Source organism: Sminthopsis crassicaudata, chromosome 2 (genome assembly GCF_048593235.1).
Source record: "Sminthopsis crassicaudata isolate SCR6 chromosome 2, ASM4859323v1, whole genome shotgun sequence".
NCBI lineage: Eukaryota > Metazoa > Chordata > Mammalia > Dasyuromorphia > Dasyuridae > Sminthopsis > Sminthopsis crassicaudata.
Window position 1 is genome coordinate 258774363 of NC_133618.1, and position 23430 is coordinate 258797792.

At 50.0% G+C, this 23430-nt stretch overlaps 2 protein-coding genes across 2 annotated transcripts; both read right to left on the reverse strand.

Annotated features, from left to right (window-relative positions):
- Positions 1-1432: 1432 nt before the first annotated feature.
- Positions 1433-18196, reverse strand: MAMDC4 (MAM domain containing 4). The gene is made up of 29 exons (XM_074289110.1): positions 16143-18196; positions 15037-15144; positions 14487-14660; positions 14246-14371; positions 13471-13604; positions 13262-13346; positions 12858-12989; positions 12638-12775; positions 12360-12448; positions 12008-12178; positions 10615-10699; positions 10234-10434; positions 9902-10027; positions 9539-9670; positions 9188-9312; positions 7512-7623; positions 7121-7237; positions 6820-6954; positions 6528-6664; positions 5973-6192; positions 5700-5837; positions 5260-5378; positions 5001-5091; positions 4619-4765; positions 4086-4226; positions 3725-3852; positions 3507-3615; positions 2601-2779; positions 1433-1810 (listed from the first exon to the last, which is right to left on the reverse strand). The coding sequence occupies exons 1-29, from the start codon at positions 16180-16182 to the stop codon at positions 1742-1744; spliced, it is 3708 nt and encodes a 1235-aa protein (XP_074145211.1). The 5' UTR covers positions 16183-18196; the 3' UTR covers positions 1433-1741.
- A 109-nt stretch (positions 18197-18305) lies between these two features.
- PHPT1 (phosphohistidine phosphatase 1) lies at positions 18306-22993 on the reverse strand. Its single transcript, XM_074289126.1, has 3 exons — positions 22745-22993; positions 20684-20808; positions 18306-18608 (listed from the first exon to the last, which is right to left on the reverse strand). Exons 1-3 carry the CDS (start codon positions 22908-22910, stop codon positions 18516-18518), a joined length of 384 nt encoding a protein of 127 aa, XP_074145227.1. The 5' UTR covers positions 22911-22993; the 3' UTR covers positions 18306-18515.
- Positions 22994-23430: the final 437 nt, after the last annotated feature.

A 23430-nucleotide genomic window follows, 5' to 3' on the forward strand; every position in this document is an offset into this window, starting at 1 on the left:
AAGAGACCTCGAATGCCATTCGTCATAAATTGCCAATGTTTAGAAAGAGGTTGGCATTGCTATTTAGTGTTGTTCAAAAACCAAAGTGCCTGGGATATCCTGAAGCATTGGTAAACTGGCTGGACTGGCATTCAATGGCAAGGAGAGTCCCATAGGATGTTTTAATTCCTACCTATATCCATGGATTCTTTCTTTTTCCTCCCTCTTAACTGAACAGAAATCCCCCAAAAAAAGATGTTTTGGGGATTTTTCTTTCTATGGGTATGTGTAGATGGTGCTTCTCAGGATTTTCTGTATCTTCAGTGAACAGGAAGCAAGCTGATAAAGGCTTCTGCTGGAAGGACTCCTCAAGATCTTTGAAGACAGAATATTACTCCTCACTTATTTTCCCTAATTTCCCTAATCCCTGAATTTTTGCCTTTTTAAATTGAGTATCCTAGGCTAAACTTTTTTCTTCCTCCTCTTCCCTACTTTTTGTAATTTCGCTGCATTCCACTTTGAAAAGAGAAATAGGGGTCTAACTAAGGAGAGATAGGGGAAAAGTGTAGCGAGCTGTCGTCTCCAGAAGCTGCCGATCGCTCTCTGGGAAGAGATCTGCTGTGTCTACTCGAATCTCTTAGACAGATTCTTCTTCCTGTAGTGAACCGTTGTCTCCAGGTAGTTGCTGTTAACTCTTGTCCAGAGAAGTGACTTCCCTTCCTGCAGAGAGCCGCGTCAAGCCAGATGTAGTGCAGAGTCTTCTCCTATCTCTGGAGTGGTGTCCTCTTTTATCCTCCCAGAGAATGGGCGTGGGATAATGCAAGGGCTTCTGGGAAGAACCATTTCAGCCAATGAGCTTGCTCCTTCTATCAAGTCAACCTGAGTTCTCACCTTGTAATTGTCCAGACAACCTGAATTCTCACCTTGTCACTGTCCAGACAACCTGAGTTCTCACCTAACAGAAAAGAATGGACTTTTATAGTCCTATCACTAACCTTTGCATCATGTTTATTTTTTTCCTTTGAATAAAAATACCCTTAAGTGTTTACCAGCCTGCCACATTCCTTTAGTCTCATACTCTTGTTTTCTTGTGTTTTTGTAATATCAGAATGCCTTTCCCCAGTCTTGCCTCTTAGTTGGATCTCTCTTAGCAAGTTTGCTTAATTCAGCTTTCTATCATACAAAATAAGCAAATATAACTTCAGGATCATTTCACAGTCTGTCCTGGTGGTAATGGTTACCACCAGGACAAACATCCAGTGTTTCATAATGCTTAAGCCTAGGTAGAAATACTGTTTGATTGAAGTTTTTACAATTTGATGGAAAATAGGTGGTTTTAGTTTGTTGATTAGGAAATATTAACACAAAGCAGCTTTCAGTGACAATCTTTCTTTGACAAACTTTCTGAGACAATCTCACGTACTAAAGATGAATTTCTGCAGAATTGAACAAGTCAACATTACAAAGTGCATTTATTCAAAGAACAAGAAGGTTCATCTTCCCACTCAGTCAAATCTCAGTTCAAAACCAAAATGGAGACTACCATATATAGAAAATAGTGGACAATGGAAATGAATTTCCAGAATTTTAACTTTTGCATCAAATATTTTTCATTCAGCTGTGGTGCTTGGTGACTTTGTTACCCCAAGCATCACTGGCTTTCCTCTATGTTGAGAGAGAGACCATGTTCCAGCAGGGGCTATCTTAGTTTTCTCCTATACCTGGAGTTGAAGTTATAGCACAAATATCAAGTGATCTCCTTTCAAAGGTCCTGAATTGCATCTGGGGTGGTAGTCTGGTCACCTGTTATTGGGGGCAGGGTGACATGATCCTGAAATGGAAAGGGTAGAGTTATCTTAAAGAGCTATATGATTAGTACTTGGATTATATAGTTCAGTGGCTTAATAGAATGCTGAGCTTGAAATCAAGAAGACTCATCTTTGTGAGTTCAAATTTAGCTGCAGACACTGGCTGCATGATTCTGGGAAAGTCGCTTAACCCTGTTTTCCTCAGTTTCCCCATCTGTAAAATAATCTGGAGAAGGAAATGGCCAACCACTCTGGTATCTTTGCCAAGAAAACTTCAAATAAAAGTCATGAGTGACAACACTGTAAGAACACTCAAGGAGGTCTAGTATACATTCTTGAACAAACCTACAAGGTGTGGAAATTAGCAGATCTCCTAATTTCGCTTGATAATCATACAACAAAAAATAAGCAATGTGTGCCATATTCACCCAATTCTGGTCCCTTTCAGCCAAATATCTCCCATGACTTAGGACCATAGATCTAGAGCTGAAAGATGGAGACCTCTGATCCAACCCCTTCATTGTACAGATGGAAACATAGGCTTAGCCCAAGATAATGCATTTGAATCCAGTTTAGTGATAGCAGTCTGGGCTCTTTCCGTGGGGTCACTGTGGGGTCAGACAAGCATTTGGCATCCTCCTTATGCCTTATATGCCTCCTGCTTTTTACATCTGGGGGAACCAGGGCTCAAAGAAAAAAAAACCTTGGTCTAAGTTAAAGGCCAGATTGACAGGAGGGAGTGGGAAGCCAGTGTTCTTGGTCCCCAGCTCTTCCCCCCACCTTCACAAATAAATTCCCAGGTGGGAGACTTACAGAGTTGAAAACGACATTATCAAAGCCAGATGCAGTGGCGGTGGTCTCCTCCTTCTGCTTCTTAAATGGGTGGTCTCCCTTCTTCATCCGGCGCCACATGCCAAAGGCCAGCAGCCCCAGGAGAAGAGCAGCCAAGAGCGTGACCGTCACCACGGGGATGGTGGCCGATTTGGTGTCCTCTGCGAGTGGAGAAGAGGAGGATGCAGAGGGCTCCCCTGATCACAAGGGGCTGAGCCCTCCTCTGTCCAGGCCGGGCGCTCCTGACCACAGGAGGACCTCCCGACGGAAGACACTTTGGACTTTGAACAATATTGAGCAAGTTGTCCATTGTTGATTAGCCCCAAGATAAGCACCCTCCTGAGTTTCCTCTTGAGGGCCTTCACTTCTCTGGGAGCTTTCCCTTGGAACAAGGTCTCTGAGGGCCACTCCTGTGACCACACCTCTGCTAACCCTCCCCACGCTTGCAAATACGCAGCCCTTTTAAAGGCCCGCCAGTGTGCCCTAAGGAAGAGAAGGGGTGGAGGGTAGTGCCCGCTTGTAAAGTGAGTGATGGAGGCCGGGTCCACTGCAGGGGCAGTTTTCTGAGATTCTGTGAAATCCGAACAGAAGCTGCGGACAGTTAGCAAGCTGACCGCCCCAGATTCAAGCTACGGACCCTGGGACCCTGGGACCCTGCGCACGGCCCTGCCCTAGAGTAGGCCTCGACTTTCTCCTGCAGAGGGGAAGGTCCCTGTCAGCTGGTGATGTGTCTGAGCACCTCATCCCCGGGGCCGCCGGAACAGGAGAAGAAAAATGGCAGAGGGAGCTGCGTGGAGCCCAAACAGGCCTGCTGGGGACCCAGCACCCGGCCACGCACCCGGGCCTGTGGGCTCGGGGCACCAGCCCCACGTCCCCACAGCGGCTCACCTCTAGCGGGCGCCTGTGGCTCACAGCTCTGCCCTGTCTGGTACACGATGTCATCCAGCGCGATGGGGCCCAGGACAGGCTGGCCCCCCAGAGTGGCCTCAAATATGATCTACCCAGGGGAGAAGAGTCAAGGGTCACAGTGGGCAGATGTGGATCGGAGCTGTTGTCCATTTCTCCTCACCACACAGCCTCCCCCTCCCTTCAGTCTCTATCCTTACCTGAAATTCCAGCGGGCTTGTCACCTGGACCTGTCCTTCGAGCCACTGTTGGCGCAGATACGCCTCCGTGCCCCACAAGGTCAGCAGGCCCCGGGAGCTAAGTAGGAGGACTTTCAGCTCACCCTTGTCTGCCAAGACACCAGTGGGGGAGGTTAGGCCCACTGCCCTACCTTTAATCAAGGCTACCTGACCAGGAGAGGCTGGGGTAGCCCCCAGGCCCTTGACCCTGCCCCACCCTCCTGCCTGCCCTTCTCCCTGTGGAGGCTTCCTGGTTTCCTTCCACAGGTTAGCCCTCCCCTTCTCTCCCTCCTCTCTCTGAATCCCCTCCTTTCTCATCAGTCCTGCTGCGGATTCCACTCACAGAAATGCTCGGGAAAGCCCATGTAATACCAGAACCTAAGGCAGGAACCGCCCGCGGGAGTGGGGGGGAGAGGCTCGCTTTGAAGCCAGGCTGCGCGACCTCCAGGGCCCAGAACACTGGTGTCGAAGAAGGCAAAGTGACCTGGGAGCCAGAGAGAGAGAGCTGAGCCTGGCGCTTTTGGCGCGGGGGGAGCCCGCCAGGGTGCAGGGCATCCCCCATGTGACTTGGCAATCCCTCCCTAAGTGAACCCGAAGTCCCCCCAAGGCTCACAGCCCTCCTTAGTTTCTGCATCTACTCCGGCAGGGACTTAGGAAGCGCTAGGGGCAGGCGGAAGGGCGGATGGGGCCTGAGAGTTAGATGTGTGCATGGTGGGGAGGGAGATGGCAGGTTGGGGCTCAGACTCCCGCAGCGTCCGTCCCGCTTTCTCTGCAGCCAGACCCAAGGCGGGTCAGGGGAACCCCAGCCAGCACTCCCAGCCACCGAGGACTCCAGGCAGCTCCAGTGCGTCCATCTTCTTCACTTTGCCCACTCACCAGTCTCGGTGCCCAGGGTGTGGTCCACGGAAGGCTGGGGGTACCTGGAGGGGATGGCACCGCTGCTCCAGTCCCAGCTATAGCCGCCCAGGCCGGGCCAGGCCGTGTGACTCCAGCTGCACATGTCCGATTCAAAGTCACAGGACCCTGCAAGCAGCCCCCTCCCTGTTAGCTCATCCCCAGGTCCTGAGCCGGAGGGAGTGCCTCAGGGGGCCTCCAGAAACACGGTCCTGGGCCCTCCCCAGAGCAGGACTTGGGCTGGAGTCCGTGCTGTGGTGTGAGGCACAAACATGGGGCTCCTTGTTTCTGGCAGGAGTTTCTTGGCCCCGGGTTGTAACGCCCCCCTCCACTCCCTGAGCCACAGGGCATGCTGGAGTTCTACCTGGCTGAGGACAGGGGCCATCCTTCAGATGCAGATCATCCACAGCCATGTACGTGTGCTCCACCCCCGCTCCAACTGCCTCGAACACCACCTGGGGAGGGGGAGAGCGCTTCGGGCAGGGTCATGGTATCAGTCTGGCTGACACTCAAGGTCCATGGGTGCGGGAAGAGCCCGAGCCCAGCCCCCTCCTCGCCGGACACGCCATGATGGAAGGGGGGACGGTTATGAGACTTCCCGCAGCTCTGCGCCACTCACTCACCTTCCACACTTTTTCAGGCTGGACGTCCACACTGCCCAAGCGCCAGGCGAAACCACCAGGGGTGTTCGCGCTGAATACCTGGCGTCTCTTCCCCTCATCCACGTGGACACGGAGCGTGCCTGGGAATGGCCAGTGGGAAGCTGAGGAAGGGGCAAGGCAGGGCCAACTACCTGCCCTGGCTCTGTGGGTCTGGAATCCCTCCTCCAGGCCCCGGGCTCCCAAAGAGAACTGGCTGTGACGTGGGCCCGGCAGCGACGGGCTTCCTGTTTTCTGGCCCCGCAGGTGAGTCCCCCCACCCTGTGAAAGGCTGCTTCCACTCCTGGGGTGGGTTTTTCTTCCCAGGGTGGGGAGGCAGGAGGAGAGGGAGAGTTCCTGAGCTACCCCACAAATGCCGTCTGCCTGATTTCCGTCCTCTCTTAAGTTGCCAGCTCCTTCCTCACCTGGATTCTGGAGGCTCAGATGATACCAGAAAGTTAAGCATCCCGGCTGGGCCAGGGGTGAATATTCTTCGGAGGTCAGTGAGGCTGTCTGGCCCTGCGCCAGGGCACCTGGACTCGTGTCCACCAGCATGTAGTGTCCTGGCAGAGAACCACACCTGCAATTCCCCGTGCCTGCCCCATAGCTCCTTTCTGATCCAAGGTACCCCTTTTCCCCATTATCCCTCCCTACCCCTGCCCCCCACCACTGTGGCTTTACTCCTGATCCCCAGTCACCTTCAGGGGTCTCTGTGGTGTGGTCTGCACGCGGGCCCCTTCTGGTGCTGCCCGTGGCATTGCCCTGTCGTTGCCAGGCCCCCTGCCCGCTAGATAAGAATCCACAGTCTGAGTTTTCAAAGGAACAGCGTCGAGGAGCCCAGCAGGGACCCGGCCGCACAGTAATGTCATCCACTGCAATGTGGCCATGGTACCCATTCCTGAGAGCCTCAAAAGCCAGCTAGAGAACAGAAAACCACGGCTGCCGTTTTCCAGCCCGGCATCACGAGTGGATGATTTCAGCTGGGAGCCTCGTCTCCACGATGGCCCCACGTCTGGAGCTCAGGACCCTCCTGTCACTGAAGCTCAGCTTTGTGCCCTCTTCCCCAGTCTCCCCATTAGAATTTGTTCCTTGAAGACAAGGAGTGCTTTTGTCCTGTTTGTGCTGACAACCAGCACGGCGCCCGGCACGTTGCTTACTGCTAACAAAGGTTTGTGGGCCGCCTGGGGCTGAGCTAGCTGTGGGGCGGGGGTGCAGAGCCCTCCGGGAGGTTGGAGGGGCCGCAGGAGTCTCACCTGGTACTTTCCGGAGGAGTCTGAAGGGTGGGAGAGGGTGGCCCAGGCCTGGTGCCACTGGTTGCCATGGGTGCCTGTCCGTGCCCACAAGTGCGTGGCAGCCTCTCCAGCCCGCCTCAGAGTCAGGCTCAGTGTCCCTGGGGGCAGTAATGCCCTCATTAGTCCAGCCAGGATCTAGACCAGCCTTCCTATCGGGCTCCCCGGGCATCCGCTTCGCTTCTGTGCCTTTCCCCGCCCTCCTGTAGCGAGCCCACCCTTCCTGCGCATCCCTCCTCTTCTTAGGGCTGCTCACCAATTTGGGGCCCGTAGAGGTGGTACCAGAAGGAGAGACATTCGTTATGAGCCGGGGAAACCTGGGGAGCCGTGAGGAGGCGGGCCCCTATTCCTCGGGCAGGAGGGGACGTAGGGTCCAAATACATGAAGTGGCCTGGGGAGAGGGAGGAGAGCCGGGGATGGCAGGCCCTCCCTCCTCCCTGCTGTTCTCCCTCCTTTCCCCCCCCCCTCTCCCCCCTCCCCTACTTGCTGAGGCCGCGGCTCCCTTCCAGCAGGCAACACAAAGGAGAGGGTGCCCAGGGCACAGGTCCAGCCCTCACCTTGGCTGGTGGTGTGGTCATAGCCCGGGCCCTGCACTGAGGTCCTTTGCCACAGGGCATCGGTTTTGTGCTCAGGGTACCAGCCGCAGGAGTCCCGTTCAAAGTTACACGAGAGTTCTGTCCAGAAGGGAGACAAGGAGGCAGCTGTGAAGTGGCAGATCCCACCCCCCAATCTCTCCCACCTAGAGTTAGGGGGAGACCCCCCAACTAATCTCAGTTTCCTCTCTGAGCACGAGAGCATGCCTTCCCTTTTGTGCATCCCTGTTCCCTCCAGGGGCTGCTGTAGGGGACTGCCCTTTAGGGTTGGGTTCCTGGTCGAGGTTTCCAAAGGAAAATTTTAGAACATGGGTATGGGGAGGGAGGATTCATAGGTTGTTAGCGGTATGCATACCTGTGTCTTTCTCTGCGGTCACAGTGGGGTTGCAGTTCACAAAGGTAATTTCATCTACTGCGATCCCTTTGGTCCCTGGGGCACTGAAAATCACCCGCCCCAGGAGCTCCAGCTGAGGAAGATTGGGGGGGGGGTGTTGGAGGTCAGGGGAGAAATAAGAAGGAAAAAAAAAGAAATGAAGAGATTGTCTCTGGGCCAGTCTGCGACTCTGACTTCAATCAGTCTGCCTTACCTCTGGGAAGTCTCTCCAAGTGACTGAGGGAAGCTGCAGCAGCCTCTTTCCTCCAAAGTTTTTTGGTTTAATTTTTAAACTGTCTTATTGTTAATAATCAATCAACAAACACATTTCAATAGAAGCTGGTAGGGTGCATGGTGGAAAGAACACTGAACACCTAGATTTAATCCTGTTTCAGATACATACTAGCTGTGTGGCAGTGGGCAAGCCATTTTACCTCTTTTAAGTCTCAGTTTCCTTATCTGTAAAATGAGAATGATGAGGAGAAAGGAAAAGGCATTTATTAAGGGCCTACTATGTGTCAGGAACTGTGCTAAAGCACTTTGAATAATTTGATCCACACAACACTAGGTGGTAGGTACTATTACTATTCCTGTCTTACAGATGTGGAAACTGAGGCAGGCAGAGGTTGTGACTTGCCTAATGTCATACATTTAGTGAGTGCCTGGATCTAGATTTGGATTTGGGTCTTTCTGACTGTAGATTCAATATTCTATTTATAGCACTGTCTAGTCAACTTCATCATATGACAGTGTATTAGGTGTAAGAAGAAGAAGAACAGTCCCTACTTTATAGGGTTGGGATGAAGATCAAATGGGATGGTATATATGCAGTGCTTTGCAAACATGAAAGTCCTCTATAAATATTTGCTATTATAATTAATATAATATTCAAAGAGCAAGATTATATAGAAACTGTTGCACAGTTTGCTTTTAAGAAATAATATTTTAAATTAATCATTCTAATTGTGTTCTCTTTACACGTCTCTTTTGTTTTCTTCTGTGCATCTCCAAAAACGTCCCATTGATACTCTCTTTTCTTTTGCATATCTATTGCTGTCCACTAAGCTACCACTAAGTCTTCCATTTTAACAAATACATACAATTAAACAACACAAATTAGCAAGAGTCTTTTTGACTCTTCATGTCATTTCATCTCAAAGTTGGAGGGCTCTCAGAGGTTACTTCATCCTCTAGGTATCTCTGTCTCATCTCTGCTTGATGCTTTTCAGTACTAAGCACTCTGTTCCCTCCCAGAGCAGCTGGTTTCCCTTCTTAGACAGGTCTCTTTGTTAGCAAATTTTCCCTCGTGTTGAGTGGAAATGTACCACTATACACTTGCCTCCCTGGCTCTTCCCTTTTGGGGCAGGAACAAATCAAACACCTCTTTCACACGACAGCCTTACAGATCCTTAGCAGCATGGTGTTGGGGAAACAGCTACGCGTTTGAAGCTGTGTCTGAATCCTGGTTTCTTGTTTATCACCTTTGTGACGCTGGTTAAGTTGCTCAAGCTCTCAGACTCACTTTCCTCATCGACAGAATGAGGAGTTGGACTAGACCATCTCCAAGATCCCTGAAGTTTTCCCTCCTCCAAGCTAAACATTTCCAGTCCCCCAGTCCTTGCCCCCAGTGCTGCTTATCTAGGACCCTGCTTGCGTACCTGGAAAGGCCTCATCCTTTCTCCAAGTGGCACTGTCACCCAGGTCCATGTATCATTGCTATTTCTCTTAATGCTCCAGGCCAACTTGTGGGCGCCATCCTCTATCACACGGAGTGACAGGATCCCTGAGGACAGAGGGAAGCCCACACTACTTTTGGTACCCTCCTCCCGGAAGTAAAAGAGCTGGGGTACGGTCTGCGATAGGAGACAGGGAGAAGGAGGGATTGGTGGCAACTCTAGGGGCAGAGACTCAGGTGTGGGGAAGTTCAGAGAAGAGCCGTATTCTGAGCTGGTTTGGCAGAGGCTAAGGTTAGAAGTGAACGGGAGATGGGAAGAAGGATGGGAGAGTACCTTGTGGGTTTCCCTGGAGGTAATAGGCCATCTTGAGAGTACAGCCTGGGCCAGATGGACCTAGAACAGGAGTCAGTGCCCTGGCCACCCCCATCAGCTGTCCCCAGGCCCTCTGCACTGACAGAAAATACCCTGAGGAAAGAAACAATCCACTTTTAATGTAGGGATCCAACAGTTCAGAAATACCGCCTCCCAGCTCACTACCCCCCCACCCTGAGTCCTATTAGGAGAGGGCTAGAAGAGGCAGGGAGAGCTCTCAGCATGGGGGTTCACTGAAACTCCATGAGGGGGAGGAATTGAAGACGTCAGCAGGTAGTGAAGAAGGGATGCCTTTCCTGGTGGGGGTCGGGGAGGGAACCTCACCAGCTTCATTCCCCAGAGCATCAGTCTTGGGGTCAGAGCTGTCCTGAGCACGGATCCTCTGCCACTGGAGAGAGCCCACGCTGGCATCCCTCCAGCCCCCAGGGCCTGACTCAAAATTTGTTCCACCTGAAACCAAGCAACCTGCTCAGACACTGTCCCAACTGCATTCGGAGAACTCCTCCGCCCTCCCTGCCCTTTTCCACCCAATCAGACCCTGGTGACCAGCCTTCTGTCTCCCAGTCAGGTCGGTCCAAGAACCCCCACGAAAAGGAGAGTCTGGGCCCGCGGAGAGGGACCAGCAGTCCTGCCCTGGCTCGGAACACGGTCTTTACCACAGTTCTCTTCATCCACACCCCCTGCACACTGGGGCACAAAGTCACACAGCTGCTCCGGAGAGAGGCACAGTTCCCCACAGGAGAACTGACCAGGTTCACAGAAGTTGTCAGCAGGAGTCCTTGGGCCAGTCTTGGCGTCTTGGTGGTGCCGGGGCACGTCAGGGGCAGAGGTGGCTGGGGGACGAATGTCTTCCACCTCTGAGGATTAAATGCGTTATCTGTGAGGGTCCCACTAAAGCAGAGAGGGCACAGTGACAGCCCTTGGTCCCCAGCAATTCCTGGAGCTGGCTGCTCCAAGGAGGGAAGAGAAGGAGCGGGAGGGTGCTGAGAGCAGAGGCAGAATGCTTGCAGAAGGGATGAGGGGGGAGCTCCACTCACTGGATACTTGTTTGCAATGTTGGTTTAGGATCAGATCATCAAGGCCCACGACCCCTCCAGGCCCCGTTTCTCCCTTCAGGAGGATCTGTCGGGAGGCAACAGAGAGCTACTTCACAATTCCAGGGGACATCCCTCCCACATAGTGCTGATTTTTTTCTTCTTAACAGACTAATTCTTTTTTTTAAACCCTAAATCAATCAATCAGTAAGCATTATTAAGTTATTTTCTATAAGTCAGGAAATATGTGAGGTGTTGGAAATATAAAGACAAAAATAAAAGTCCTGCATTCAAGTAACTAACTTTCCCTTTGAGGGAAACAAAATATAAGTCCAAATATGTGCAAGGAAAATACAAAGCTGATATTGGGCCCAAGACAGTAAGGGGACAACTATAAGCTCCAAGGATCAAGACCCCAGGTAGCAGGTGGTACTTGAGCTGAAGTCTGAAGAAACTAAGAGACCAGAGGAAGTGGAGGTGAGAATAAAGATAGTATTCCAGACATGGGGACTAGACTGTGCAAACGGAACGAGATGGGAGAAGAATGACAGAACCATGGAATGCTTGATGTAAAGTGTTGGAAGTCTGGGCAGGTGAGCTGCAGCCAGATTGTGAGGGGTATTAACGGCCAACCAAAGGAGACTGCATTCTAGCCTAAAGATAATAGGATGTGCTCATTCCTTGTGAAAAATGGATTGGCACAAGGAGAAGCAAGTCTGGGAGACCCATTAGGAGACTAATGTAACAGTTCAATAAAGAGGTAACGGGGGCCTGGGCTAGGGATGCAGTCCTGAGAACGGAAGGAAGGGGAAGGATACAGGAGACGAGGTGGAGGTGCTATTGACAAAACTAGCCGACTGATTAGACTAGCAGGGGGTGTGGTGAGGGAGAGCAAAGAATTGAGGATTACTTGGGTGATGAGAATGACAGAATGATGAAAATAGGGAGATTAGGGAGAGAGGTGACTATTGGCTATGTTGAGCTTGGCACGCCTATGGGATATCCAGTTGAAAATGTCCAGCGGACACCTTGGTGGGGTGAGGACTCGGGACAGAGATTCTCCTTCTGACTGTCTAAAGATAGATCTACAAGTAGGAATCTACTGAGCTCAGCGCCTGTTTGTATGTCCAGGTTTTAGGGGAGTATCTGGCCGTGCTCCCTAAACCGCGTGCTCCAAACCTGCTCCAGGGGACACACAGACATCTCCCGTCCCTGCCACAGACATCTGAGGCCCAGTGATTGTGTGTGGGTGCTTCGGAAATCTGTCCTTAACAAGGGCTTTAAAAAAGGGGGATTGGATTGAATTCATTTGACATTTGATGGTACTTTGGAGACCAGAATTCTCCATCCCTCTGACCCGTCTTCTCCGCAGCGCCAAGGCCACGATCCCACTTACCCAGAAGCGCTGCTTGCTGTAGACGGTGACTTTGTCCCGGACCCAGGCAGTCCCCAGGTCCCCTTGGCGAGTCCGTATGAGGTCCATCTGGTGTGACTGAGGGTCCTGGCTCTGCAGGAACAGCTGTAGGCTTCCAGCCTCAGAACCATGCAGGTAGTAATAGAAGGTAAACTGGGGGTAGTGAAGATGGAAGTCAGTCTGGGGAAAGGGTCCTTGCTCCATCCTGCTGGCCCTGATGATGGGTCAGGGGGACTTAGAGTCTCTAACCCTGGAACCAGAAAAAAGCCATCGCCATTCCCTTCTCCCAGCCATCGCCCTCCTCTGGGGGTCGTCTGGGCCCTGAATGACTTACCAAACAGCTGTTGGTAGTTGAAGGATGGAACTCTGGGCTCACCAAGACGGCAGGAGCTCCTTGATCAGCCTTGGTGAGTAGGAAAGACCCTGGAGCAGAGGTGTGAGAAGGCAGAGGAGGTTTCAGGAGGTAATGGAAGCAAGAGGAGCCTGGGAGGACTAGAAATGGCGGAGGGCTGTGTTGTTGGTTAGGGCTCTTTTCTGAAGGCAGCTCCCGGGGTGTGGGCTCCAGCTTCCACCTCCACACCCTGCTCCCACCCCCGCCGGGCCCACTCTTACCTGACGCACTGTTCTTGCTGTGGTCTCGGACTGGCTCTGCTGAGGCTACAGAGGCTTTGGAACCTTGGGTTATCACCCACCCTGTGGTGTTTTCCCACTCATCCAGACCATTCTCAAAGTCTGTTATTTTATGGTTAACTGCAGATGGAAAGGGAGGGCTCAGTGCACATCCTCCACTGAACTCCCCTCCCATCCCCTGCGGTCCCCTTCCCACTGTCACCCTTGCTGCAGGAGACTTGGTCTTCATCGGAGGCATCCCCACAGTTATCCTCTCCGTCGCACAGCTGAGTTAAGGCCACACAGGCGTAGTTGTTGCAGTGCTGTTGGGAACTGGTACAACTGCTCTGAGGGGCTGAGCCAAGGGAGAGAGTGGTCCCGGACCCAGAGGCAAGGAGAGAGACATCAGGAAAAACCATGTAGAGGAGTGGAGCTTGCCCAGGAATCCCTATGTACTCGAGGGTGCTTTGTCTCATTGTGGGGAGGTGGGCGGGCCCGAGATCCCACCCCTTGGGGTGTAACCCTTTCCTGAGGGGAGGCTGCTGGTCTAGAGATGGGGGAGATCCTGATGACCAGAACCCTGGGCTAAGGCCTGAGGGAGCAGGGGGAAGGAACAGGGGATTTTACAGGGGAGGCCGCAGTTCCAGAATTCCATGTCATCCAGGGCCACAGCTCCCCTGTGCGTGGCATTTCGTGTGGCAGAGATAGTGATCTAGGGAGGCAGGGCAGAAGGGAATGTCAGTTCCTGTTCTGGCCAAGCCTGTGTGGGATTCCCCTACAAGGTCGCCCCCAGACTCTCCTTGTATTAGAGCCCTTGTCTCAGGGCCACAGCTTACCCAGAAATCTCCCTGAATGCGGCCCGTGGTCACCACCAGCTCTTGCCAGCCACTTCCTCCCACACGCCCTAAGCTTTGCCACAGCATGAGTGTCTCTGAGTTGTGCGTTAGCTCTATTTGAAGATTCACCACATCTACAAAGGAAAGGGGCTTAGGGACGCCTCTCAAATTTTTTGGGGAAGGCCCTGAGGCTCTTCTAGACTCCTCAAAGAGCACACACACACACACACACACACACACACACACACACACACACACACACACACTCCTTACCCCATACTCCTTCCTTTAATGCTTTTTTTCTTCCTTTTATTTTTTTTAAATGAACAAAAATCTATTTTCTCTCTTTCCTATCTCCCTTTATTAAACAACTATTCATGGCCAAGCAAGGCACATTGCTGTATCCAGTGCCCTTCCATTTCTCTTAGACAGTAAGCTTCCTATGGCCATGAACTGGGTTTTATTTATTCATCTCTGTCTAACACACCCACTAAATGTGTTTATTGGAGGAAAAAAAGAGTTTTCCCTGAAGATTCCCAGATAATTCACTCAAGTTTCCTAATTCTCCTCTTGGTAGAACTCTTCCCCAAAAAGTCCTCTCTACCTGGAGCTTCCAATCACTCTTCAAACTTTCCCAAGGACTTCCACAATTTAGGGTTGGAGTATAGTGTTGGATGTGACCGAGGCAAGGAAGTCTCAGGGGTCTCTGGAGAAGGGGTCATCTGGTGTTGGGGAGAGAGGATGGAGGAGTTTGGGTGGGGCTGTGGCCTCCTACCTTGGATATTTCCATGGTACCAGAGCTTTATTTCACAGGTAGGGGCTGCCTCATGGAGGACAGGGGAGCGCAAGACAGCTGTGGCTGGTTCCTTTCCTTGGTGGGTACCAACAGCTATAAACCAGCCTGAGAAAAGAGGACCCGACTCAGGAGAGAGGGTGAGAGCTTTAGGTGAAGGGATTGGTCTTTAGGATAGCTGAGAATCACTGGGATGGAGCAGAAACCCTCCTCCTCATCTTACCCAAGTCGGTGCCAAATGTGTGGTCTGAGCGGAGTTCTGGACTCCCGAAGGTTGACCCTGCTTGGTCTCGGAGCCAGCGGTAGCCAGAAGTACTGATGTCCTGCCAGCCACAGGTGTCTTTCTCAAAGTCGCAGGCGAAAGGAGCGTTCAGGTTAGAGTACTCTTGGTGGTAACCTTGAGGAGTCCAGGGAGTTAGGTCAAATTAGACCCTCTAGCCTTAGGATGGGGAGTGGCAGTGACTGGCATTACTTTTCCCTCCAATGTCAGGCTCAGAGTGCCCAATAAGATGCTTTGAGAGTAATATTCCCTTAGCTTCCAATTAGGACTACAATGATAGTGGGGTGGGAAGCTACAGCTATGGAACTCCTTTTGGGTCCTGCCTTCTCCTTGGTGAAAGACCAGTGAGACCCTTTATACCATGTCTTCTGGAGGCAGCGGCCAGGGGAGAGCTTGGAGAAGGGGTAGAGGAGGGAGAACAACTGAGTTTGACCTGCCAGGGTCCCCCAGGTTGGAGCCTCTTCCATAAAAGGGGATATCAGTAATATCTTACCACACTGACTTTCATCAGAGCAGTCCCAGAAGTCACACACAAAATTGCAGGTGGTCTTCCTAGGGTTCGAGGAGTGACTTGCTTGTACAGATTGAACACGTATATTAGCTAGTGAAGAGAAGGCTAGGGGTTGGTTCTGGGTTTCCCTCCCACCTTTCTCCCATTACTATCTTTTCCCCTTTGAAACTGGGACCAGGGGGAGGGGGTATATATGCCCTAAAATGAGGTTGTCTTGAGGGAAGTTTGCACAATGCCAGGTGTGAGGTGTATTAACTGTGAAGGTTCTCCTAGGACAAGTATCAGACCCAGGAAAGATAATGAAAGGGGCCTAAAAAAGATAGGTTTTTACAGCTTATAAAAGTGGTTCAGTATACCAATGGCTTATATTCAGGTCTGGTGGGTGGGTGGGAAAAGGTGGGGAAGGAGAGGGATTGAGACATGAACATTTTTGGAACCCAGGAGAGGACTGAAAACAAGACCCAGGAATTCTACCTCTCCAAGATCTCAGCATTAGGGATACCTTCTATAAGGAGAGGTTCAAGCACAGGTTTCTGGGAATCCAAACCAGGTAGGGTAAGAGGCTAAGTAGGTATTTGAATATTACAACGGTAAGGTAAAAGAATCATGAATTGAAAATGAGTGAAACACAATGAATTACTATGTCTCTAAGTCCCACACCTTATGGGATCTGCTTAAGAAAGCAGATAAAAAAGGGAAGATATCTCCCCCAGCTAGGGGACTTTCAGAAGGTCCAAATACAGTCCCCTATCCTCAGGAGGGAATCCTGAAACTGAGCATTTTAGAGATTGACGGTCATGCATGACCCTAGGATCATCTCTCTCTCTCTGGCTGGGCAGAGCTCCTTTTAGCTTCCCCAAGTACAGTATCTGCTTTCTGGGAACCAGGTAGCTCAGGAAGAGCCGGCACTCTTCAAAGACTTGGTTCCAGCTCCTCTTCCCAGTTAGGGGATACCAGCTCCCAAAGACCAGGCAGGCTTCTGGGTAGCTAAGTGCCTTCATCACTCTTCTTGGAAGAATCTAGATCCCACCACCTCTTCTCCCCCAGCCCCATCCTTTAGCAGGGAACTGTTTCCCCTGATAACTCACCTGAAAATGGGACCAGGAAGAGGAGCAGGAGCAGGTACATATTCTCTGGGACAGAGGAAATTTCAGATGGGGGGGCGTAGCAAAGGAGAGAAGAGGGGTGCTGTGTGAAGAGGAATGAGAGCAGAGGAGGAGAGAGAACAGATAGAAGTCTGGGAGGACAGACTGCAATGACCAGGGGGCAGGTAGAACTTGGAAACCCCAAGTGGGGGGACTTTGCCCCAGTTATCAGCTTACTCTTGCTACACAGTGCTGATCCCAGAGAAGCAGCATTTCCTAGGATTCCCTACTCCCCTCCTCAGCCCTCAAGCCTATGCTGACAATCGGCTATAAAATGCATTCCAGGGAGGGGAGGGATGTGCCCCTTGGGCCCCATGGGATATGGGGGAGGTGGGGCATTTAAACCTGAGGTTGCACTGATCCCTGGACCCCACATGGCAGGTTCCAGAACTACCTTAGCCTATTTCCCTGTCACCCACCCCAATGTGGGCTAACTAGAAGGACGCACTGGCTATTGACTGACTTAGAAAAGAGCAGCCAGGGCTTCCATGCGGGACAAAAGTGAAGCACTGAGGTTAGGAAGGAATGAGCGGCTCCATCCTCAGCTGTGTTATCAGTGGTCCTCTGCTTGGCATGCAAGAAAGACATAAGCTTGGCTCTGTCCTTAGGGCCCGTTGTTATAAAACTATGAACAACCAGCCAACCAGGGCAAGATGCTGGAGGTTGGTTGCTGAAAAGCAACCTTTTTCATCAGAGAGCTAGGAGAGAGTTGGTAATTGGGAGGCCGAACAAATGGGAGTTTGTGGGATTATTGGCTTCTTATGCCTGAGGGCATCCAACAGTAGTGTCCCAAGGGGGCAGAAGAGCCTTAGTGGCTCAAAGCTGGAGTGGGCTGGGGAGCAGGGATATAGCTGGCAGAGGAGGCGTGCTAATGGATTGGCAGTGATAAGGGCCAGAGCACAAGGGGCATCGACGGAGTTACTGCAGACACCACTGCAGCTGGTATGGTATGGCAAAATGAGCTCTGTCAAATCGTCCCCTCCATTCCCTTGTTCTGGCCAAATTTAGAGTCCTGCTTCTGGTCCCTGAAAGAACCTATCTTCTCATTCAGGATGAATAGGGCCACTGGAGTTTCTTAAAAATGGTGAGATAGTAGCATCCTTGTCTTTTCAAAGCCTTACCAAGCTTGACGATTTTTATATCAGAATTACTAAAAGCTGTTGAGTAGAAGTCCAGGTAAATGCAACACTCAGGCCATGGCCACTGAGTTGGGTGGAGCCTGAGCAAGCAAAGTGAAGGGAGAATTTGTGTCTCAATTACGCAAGGTTCTGGTGGGCCCCCTTCCCAAGATGTCCTTGAGGATAGTAGACTCAAGCAGAGGCAATCAGGTCATAAACTGGGGCAGAGAAGCCCTTGGGAACAGGCACAGGGGGTTGGGGGAAAACACTGCTCCCCTTTCCTCTCCTTATCAGGCCCTTAAGGGGTTGAACTGGTGCTTTCCTGCCCTTCAGACCCAGGATGAGCAGCTCTTACCACATTGGCCTCTGGCTAGCTCCTTCACAGGCCAGGACGGACAGCCGCCCATGGAAAAGGGATCAGGCTCTCTGGTACTTGGAATAGCAAGAGGGAAGAGGACCAGGCCATTGATACTAGAGACCTTCTTCATTGTACCCCTCAAAAATGGCAGAGAACCCCTTTTTCCTGTCACCAGAGACTGATTCAATCAGGATGAGGAAACAACCCAATCAAACCCATTTTTGGTATAGCAAGGAGTCAGGTTATGAGGCTGGAGGAGGGGCTTTTCTGAAGTAGGGAGAAGAACCAGCATATGGGACTAGCTTTTATTGGCTAAGCCCAGATATGGATTCTAACCCTTACCTCTTCTGGTCTTATGTGGTTCATAACATCATAAAGCAGAGTCCCAGAGATACTCTCACCCAAATGAGGTCTTTCCTGATTTTCTTCCCCACTCTGCTCAAGTTATGAGCCTTCTCTCTCGTCATTCCTTTTTATCTATTTTTTTTTTTTTTTTTGTATATATGCTGAATATCTTCCCACAACACAATGTCCCTTTTGACTGTGTGATCTCAGCCCCAGAACCCTGCTTGGCACCTAGGTGCTTCTTGCCTGTCGGGCCCACACACATACACACACTGACCCGGAGCCAGGATGGGGGCTGCCACTTTTAATTCCAGTTGGGGACTCTGTGCCTGAAGGCCCCATGGGTCCCAGCTAGGCACCACAGCACTGGAAGGCACAAGAAAGGCAAACACCAGGTATCAATTACATGCCCCCTTCAGACAATACAACAAAAAGGGGGGCTCAAGAGTTCAAGACTAGCTCTGACAGCCGAGGAAGGCAGTAAGCCGGGCCCCATCAGTAACCATCGTCAGCCCAGGTGACTTCATAGGTGGGGTAGTGAGCTTTGATCTTTTCTGTAGAGAGTGAATGTTGAGCACGTCCAAAACCCTATAGAAAGAAGATAGTAACATCAGATTCTTGAGATCCTCAGGACTCCCAGCTCCTCGATCCCAGAGCCCTAACCCTCATCTCCCATGGTTCCATACCTCCCATGTCTATCTTGGAGTACATCCCGATATAGTCAAGGGCAAGTCTCTAAATCTGCACCTGGCTCTGGGACATGGAACCAGGTCTCAGCCAGGCTTGGAGACTCAGCCTCTGGACCTTTTCATACAGTTTTTTTCTTCTTTTCCATTCCCATCCCACACATATTTTCTTGCCTTTCTCAACAGGGAAACAGGATATAGACTTAAAGAAAGAAGAGACCTAAGAGATTATAACCCTCAGTCTAATTTCTTTGGTTTTCATCTAAAGTTTATTTTTTTTATTCTCTAGTTTAATATCCTCCAAAAGGGGAATATCGATGTACAAAGCAGAAAATAAAAAGAGGACTGAATATGAAGCTCTAAATCTCTATCACTTGATTTTCAAAAAAAAGCATATAATAAATTCCACATATTACTTTCAAAACTGTCCTGCTTATCTGTGCTTCTTTTTCTAAATTCCTTATAACAGAAGAGCTAAGTATGGAAAGTAAATAGGTAGGATATGACTATCATTCAAAATTCAACATGCTTTATGCTGTCTCACAGAATCAGTTCTAAGGCTCTGAATGATAAAAGCCAAGTCAGAAACATGATCTTGTTGCTTTAAGGTTAGGGTATTCTGGGTGCCAGTAGGGAGGGGAATCTTGTTGCTGGAAAGGCTGGAGGAAATTTGAGGAAACAAGCACCCTGTTTAAAACAATTATTATTGTTTTATGCTTTTATACATAATATATTCTATGTAATATATGTGTTATATAACATACACATTTAAAATATGTCAATGGAGGCAGCTAGGTGGTGCAGTGGATAGAGCACCAGCCTTGAATTCAAGAGGACCTGAGCTCAAATTTGATCTCAGACACTTCACACTTCCCAGCTGTGTGACCCTGGGCGAGTCACTTAACCCCAGCAGGGGGGGAGGGGGAGTGTCAATATATGTAATATAGGTATTATGTAATATAATACATGCAAAATATGTAACATATGTAAAAATAAAGAATTTGTAAAGAATTTTGCAGAGCTTAAAGTATCATAAATAGTAAATGTTATTATTTCTTAACTCTAAAGGAAACAAAAGAAGAGAAGTGGGCAAATTATCTGCAGTCTCTCAGGGATGTAACTCAATTAAGGGAAGACCAAATCCTTGACTAGACAGTGGATCTCCTAGGGTAGACTGGCTTTTAGCTGTGAATGGAAGTCTTATCCTATTCTTCCAGTTCCAGGGGAATAGATGCAGAGTAGCACAAATCAGGTGAGTGTTCTCAGGTGAGGTCTGAGGACAATGTCTTTCCTTTCCACATCCTATTTTTCATAGGTGGATCTTATTTTATAAACTAGATGGCCTTTTGAAAGGTTGCTTGGAGTCATGTGACCTTTGAGTTATGGCTCCAGGAATGAGGATGGTTTTTCCTGAGCCATCCACATTCCCCCAGCCAATGACCAATGACATATTTAGCAAGAGCAATAAAAATTTCCTCTTTAGACAGACCTCACATTTTTTTTTTTATTGAACTGTAATTTTATCAGGATAGGGAAATCCTACTGAAAACTAGACCAGTGCAGATCAGCACCTTGAGAGTACCTGTGGGCACCAAGCTTAATAAATGTTTATTGACTGACTGAGAGGTTAAGTGACTTGGTCTTCCTGATTCAAAGGCCACCATGATTCATTCTATACCACGTTACCTTCCAGATCTCATACAGCAATATATTTTATCACCATTTAATGCATTAATCATGTAATACATAACTATCTGTGTTTGAATTATTCTTCTACTGAACTCCAAGTCCAATGAGGAGAAGCAAAATATATGTCCTCCAGCAATTCCCAGTGCTCTGCATATACTATGCACTTAATTAAATGCTTATAGAATGAGTGAATTTATCTGTAAGGTAGCAAACCAGCAACAGGGATACAGGCTTTGGCGAAAAAAGGGGAATGAGATTTTTCCCTATGTAACAATAACTGCAGCTCACCATGGAGTAGCCATATACGTGAATCTTCTTGTCTTGGCTCTGGTGGGAGATTCGTCCACCACCCAGACACTCACAGTCAAAGCCTTTCTTCTGGATTTCCTCTGACACTTTATCATAGATATCAGCTGGAAGAAAAGAGAATATCATGATATCACAAAGACACACTGCGTCTTGATGTTACCACATTTAGCCCTGCCTTGACCTCAAGGGGGTCAATTTCTTTATGATTTATTCAATATTTTATTTTTTTCCAATTACATGAAAAAACAATGTTTAATCCAATTTTTACAAACTTGAATTACAAATGATTTCCCATGCTCAATTCTCTTATTCTTCCTTGGGAAGGTGAGCAATGTGATAAAGGTTACACATGTACAAATATATACAAAATATATCTGTCATGTTGTGAAAGAGAACACGGACAAAACAATAAGAACAATGAAGTTAAAAAACAAAACAAAACGGTATGTTTGGATCTGTATTCAAATCCCGTCAGTTCTTTCTCTGAAGGTGAAAAGCATTTTCCATGCTCGGTCCTTCATAATGATCTCCATGTTCTGCTGAGAACAATCAGGTTACTCACAGTTGATCATCATACTATATTGCTATTTCTGTGCACACTTGACATCAGTAAGTTGTCCCAGGTTTTTCTGAAAGCAGCTCATCATTTCCTTTAGCACAATAGTAGCCCATCCCAATCCCAGACCACAGTGGGTTCGGCCACTCCCCTATGCTGGCCAAGCACTCAGCTTCCAGTCCTTCGTCGCCGTCCTCACAGCACCCCCCTGTAAGTCTCCCTGGGATATATACCTAACCGTGGTGCGGCTGGCTCAGAGCACGCGCGATTTCATCACCCCTTAACAGTTCTAAACACGTTCTCCAAAAGGGTCGGTCGGCTTCCAACTCTATGGAAAATGTAGTGGTGTCCCAATGTTCCCACGTCCCCCAACCTTCTCGCTTCCTTTTCTGCTATATTAAATCAATGGGAATGGCACTTCACAGCTTATAAAGTGGTGCCTGTATAAAATGCTTTGTAACATATACATAGAGCTCAGTTTCGGGTCAGGATGTGAGTTAAATCCAACCCTAGACATTCACTAGCGGTTGATCCTCAGTTTTTCCATCTGTAAAATGAGAATAAAAATAACTCACGGGGTTAGTTTGAGAAACAAAAGAGGTAACAGATATAAAAACATGTATAAAATATATAACCGTGAGCTACAGACAATCTATTATGGATTTAGGGTTAGGACTTAGGAGAGCCTCTAACCCAATGTCCCCATCTTGTAAATAAGGAAACTGGTTAAAGCTCGTCTAAAACACGCCAAGCGGCGGCGAAGCCGGCGTTTGAACGTAGTCCAGCCTGTATCTCACGCTCTCTCCAGGACTCTCACGGAAGCCTCCCAGCACCGGACAAGGTAGGACAGGGGGAGTTACGGCCACGCTAGGCGAGCGGACTGAGGTGGGATGACGCGCCAGTCGCCTCCTCCAGGAGGCAGAGCTGGGCTGAAGGCCAGGCCTCTCGCCCCCAGGCCAGTGGCTTTTCCCCACACCCAGTGCTCATCCTCTCCCGCTCCCGGACTCGGACAGCGGCCTTGTCCGTCTTACAGCTGAGGAAAATAAGGGCCGGCGTGGCTGAGAAGGACCAAGGTCAAGATGGTTAAGTGTCAGAGCACGGATTTGAACTCAGGCACTCAAACTTCAAATCCAATGCTCTTTCCACTGTACCACAGTAGTTACTGGGATTAGCACCACCGCACAGCCTTCTGTGGGCAGCGGGGACTGCCGGGCTGTGGGAAGAAGGCAGAGGAACTGACGCGCCTGGCCCTGGAAGGACGCGGGGGATCCACCGCCACCAAAAGGGTGTCCGGTGGTTGCCCCGGTGCGCTGCCCTCGGGCCCACGTGGAGTTCAATCCCGACCTCTTACTCAGGGCCCCGCCCGCAACTCTAGCCCTCCCCTCCCTCTGAGCACTCAGCCTATGGGTTCTCTCTCTTCCTGAGAGCCCGCCTCAGCTACGCCCCCGCCCCCGCCTCCATGGCCGCGCCTCGTCCTTTCTCACCGTGGTACTCGGCCCACTTGTAGCCGCGGACGATCTCCTTGCTTGGGCAGTCCTTGCCATCGGAGTTGGAGTCCCGCGCAGAACGTACTCGGATCAGCACGTACTTGAAGACCCCGTCGGGATCGATGTCCACATCCGGGATCTGAGCGAGGTCGGCCTCCGCCATCTTTCCGCAACGCGCTAACCGGTCCCTCCCACCAAAACCCAACACTCTCTCTCTCTCTCTCTCTCTCTCTCTCTCTCTTCCCTTAGTTAGTATGTAGAGGGCGGGCGCAGCCTGCGGGGTGGCCAGTTACGCTATCCGGAGCGCCTTTTCTCACGGTGCTACTAACCAATAGAATCAGAGAAACGACAGAATTAACCAATCAGCACTTAGGTGGTCACAGACGGCGCAGCTGTTTTCGTTAAAGCTCAACTACGGAAGGAGAAAGGCGATTTAATTTTCTCGGCTAGAAAAGGAACGATTTCTTTGCCTTTTAGGGAAGACCCTGAATGAATCCAACGGATTTCGGGGGAACTGTGTTTGAGAGAATCATTTTTAGGTTCATACATTAAAGTAAGAGATACTTATTCAATTAATTTCTCTGCTATGTTAACTTCAACACCCTATGCTATGTCAGACAGAAGGCTCACGTCAAAGCAGCGTAAATCTCCCTTCATTTTACAGACGTGGAAACTGAGGCCCC